General features: G+C 41.5%; 1 protein-coding gene across 1 annotated transcript in view; it reads right to left on the reverse strand.

The window, feature by feature from the left end:
* The window catches only part of LOC138045536 (glutathione hydrolase 1 proenzyme-like), a 34,335-nt gene that overhangs the window by 20,015 nt on the left and 11,820 nt on the right, over positions 1-2,500 (reverse strand). The window contains exon 5 of the mRNA XM_068892076.1: positions 395-534. Coding sequence (XP_068748177.1) covers positions 395-534 — 140 coding nt within the window. The remainder of the gene's footprint in view (positions 1-394; positions 535-2,500) is intronic.

Here is a 2,500-nt window from a genome sequence, read left to right on the forward strand (position 1 = left end):
TATGATTATGTCACAGTGTAAACCAGGCTTAAGCGTCGGCTTAAGCCTATCGTTTTTTTTTGTGTTCTCGCAGCCGTCGTCGTTGTCCTTGCTTAAAGTCCCTAATATTCCTCAGTAGGCCCTTGCGCTCTGGCCCGGGTTGCCCGATGCATGGTTACCACTAACCAACGTTAAATACCATGGAAGCCTATAGATTTTGATACCTCTTAACCAAAGGTTAGCTCCAACCCTGCTTAGAGCAACTGGCCCCAGTTTGTAAGAGGTTGTTCTTTACGAACCAGTTCGTTCGAAACGCGATGCCTTTTGTAAACATTTCCGATCGTTTACGAGGCAAAGAGTAAATTTATGACGGTAGCAAAGGCGTCATTTAGAAGAGGAAATATATTTCACAAACCTTATTGATGTTCTCGTTGAATGCTGGATCCCCAAGCTGACTTCGCCATGCGTAACCGAACTTAAAAGCTTCAATTATTCGATGATATGTCAGAACTGAGGCATTTACGCCATCGAGATCAGCTGGCGTCATTTTGTAACCTGAAAGTTTAAGTATGAGGCTTAGTTATTTGAAGTGTGGCTTGGCCTTATTGCAGGAGAGAGGGGTCGGAAGTGTAGGAGACGAGGGAGCGCAAAGTTGGCGAGAAGCGGAAAAGTAGACGCGAGAAAAACAAAGACAATTGATTGTTTTTGTTTTGTTTTTTTTCTTTCTTTCGTTCTTTTTGGGAAAATGCACATTAGCACTCTCCGTAAACTGCAGTGCATCAATCATTGCGCACAAGAGAGTATGAAGGTAAGAGAGGTAATCCCTCATGTTAGCCCCATTCCGAGGGTTAACTGATAGCCAATCCTACCAATGTTGAAAGCAGAGTGAATTCCTACGCAATGATTCGCGTCGTTCGCGAAAATGGGGACATGTGATTGGCTATCAGTTAACCCTCGTGGGAATACCGGATCTCGCAGGAGATCTAAAAATAACTTAAGAGAGATTACGATGGAATAGGGCCAATATGAGGGATTCCCTCTCTTACTTTCATACTCTCTTGTTGCGCACTATGTGAAAGACACAATGAAGACATTGTCAAAGGGAAACTTATATTGCTTTAATTAAATGTAATGTTTCACGTTGTTGCAGTGTTATGTATGTGAGGTGTCAACGATTTTTGGGCCCGGTATGCGGCTGCCCATGTATTTGCACTGGCATCATTGTAGCAAAGTTACGCCTCTGGTTAGATCACGGTAGTATTTAAAAGTTGTCGTTGCAAAGAGTCGTCTCTCGACGGCATCTCATTATGATCAGCACATTATTACTGCATTTTGCCTTACTTCGTGTTATCTGATCAATAAACGAGATGCCTTTCTCCTGTAATTTCTCACTGTTTCTTAGAAAGAATAATTTTGTTGTCGCCGTTTCACTGCAGAGTGATTAGACAACAAAGAGCTGAAGGACCGACAGCATCAACGAAACAAAAAGGTAGGAAAAAAATACCTTCAAAGAACCTCGTTCACTCTTGGCGGAGAAAAGGCCTTGGAAGGAGGTTACGGGACGCTGTGCACGTGTATTTTATTTGGGAGAGACGAGAGGGACATAGAGCGGTTTTCAATTGAGTGTCGAAAGCAATTAGCGAATTACTTTGGTTTTGCATTACTTCACTCAGTGATTGGTTCAAAGTTGTCAAGCCCCTTTTTCAACCAATCAGAAGTGAACCCAAACCAATCGTGGCTTGCGCGTGCACATTTTCCGGCTCTTTGTGTCGGCTACGTGTAATTACTTCGAGTTTTGATTGGTTTGCCGGATTGTCTTCGTCCTTTTTGATTGGCCAAAGTAATTACTTTGGTTTTGGTTTTACGACACTCATTTGAAAACCGCCCTATTTCTTCTCTTAGTTCAGTTACATGACGTTAACTCTATTCTTAATTTTCACGTCAACTTAAGGACGTTCGCGCCCAAAACGTTCCAACATACAGATTTTTTTTAAACTTGTCACGTAAAAAAAGGTAATGATCTACTTTTGCCAAAAAGGCAAAAAAAATGGGGGGGGGGGGGGGGGGTCACCACGCTCGTTTTCGAGATCATGAGGTGCATTTTTAGAAGATTGTGTTACTTTAAGACGATCTTAGCTTACAACTGTCAGCAATAAAAAAGCTACATGAGTGAAATTTAGATCAGGTAAACGTACTCAGTTCAACATAACTAATATAACTAAATTAACCTTTGCAACTGATGTCTTTTTCTGAGGTGAAATAGACTCTGAAAAACGATACATATTAGTCTAAGAAAGAAAACTTCGGTCGCACGAGAGCATAAAAGGCCAAATATTTGTAACTTCTCACGTACAGATTTTTTTTGTTTTTTGTTAAAATGGACAAAATCAAGAAAGGAAGTGATCTACGGAAAGAAAAATGGGGGTCACCGAGCATTCAAGAGAGTAAAATCGCTGCGAAGTTCTCAAAGCGATTGTCTATTCGCACTGTCACGCCATTGCGTGACATTTCCGAGAAGACC

This window comes from Montipora capricornis, chromosome 4 (genome assembly GCF_036669925.1).
Source record: "Montipora capricornis isolate CH-2021 chromosome 4, ASM3666992v2, whole genome shotgun sequence".
In the NCBI taxonomy this organism is placed as follows: domain Eukaryota; kingdom Metazoa; phylum Cnidaria; class Anthozoa; order Scleractinia; family Acroporidae; genus Montipora; species Montipora capricornis.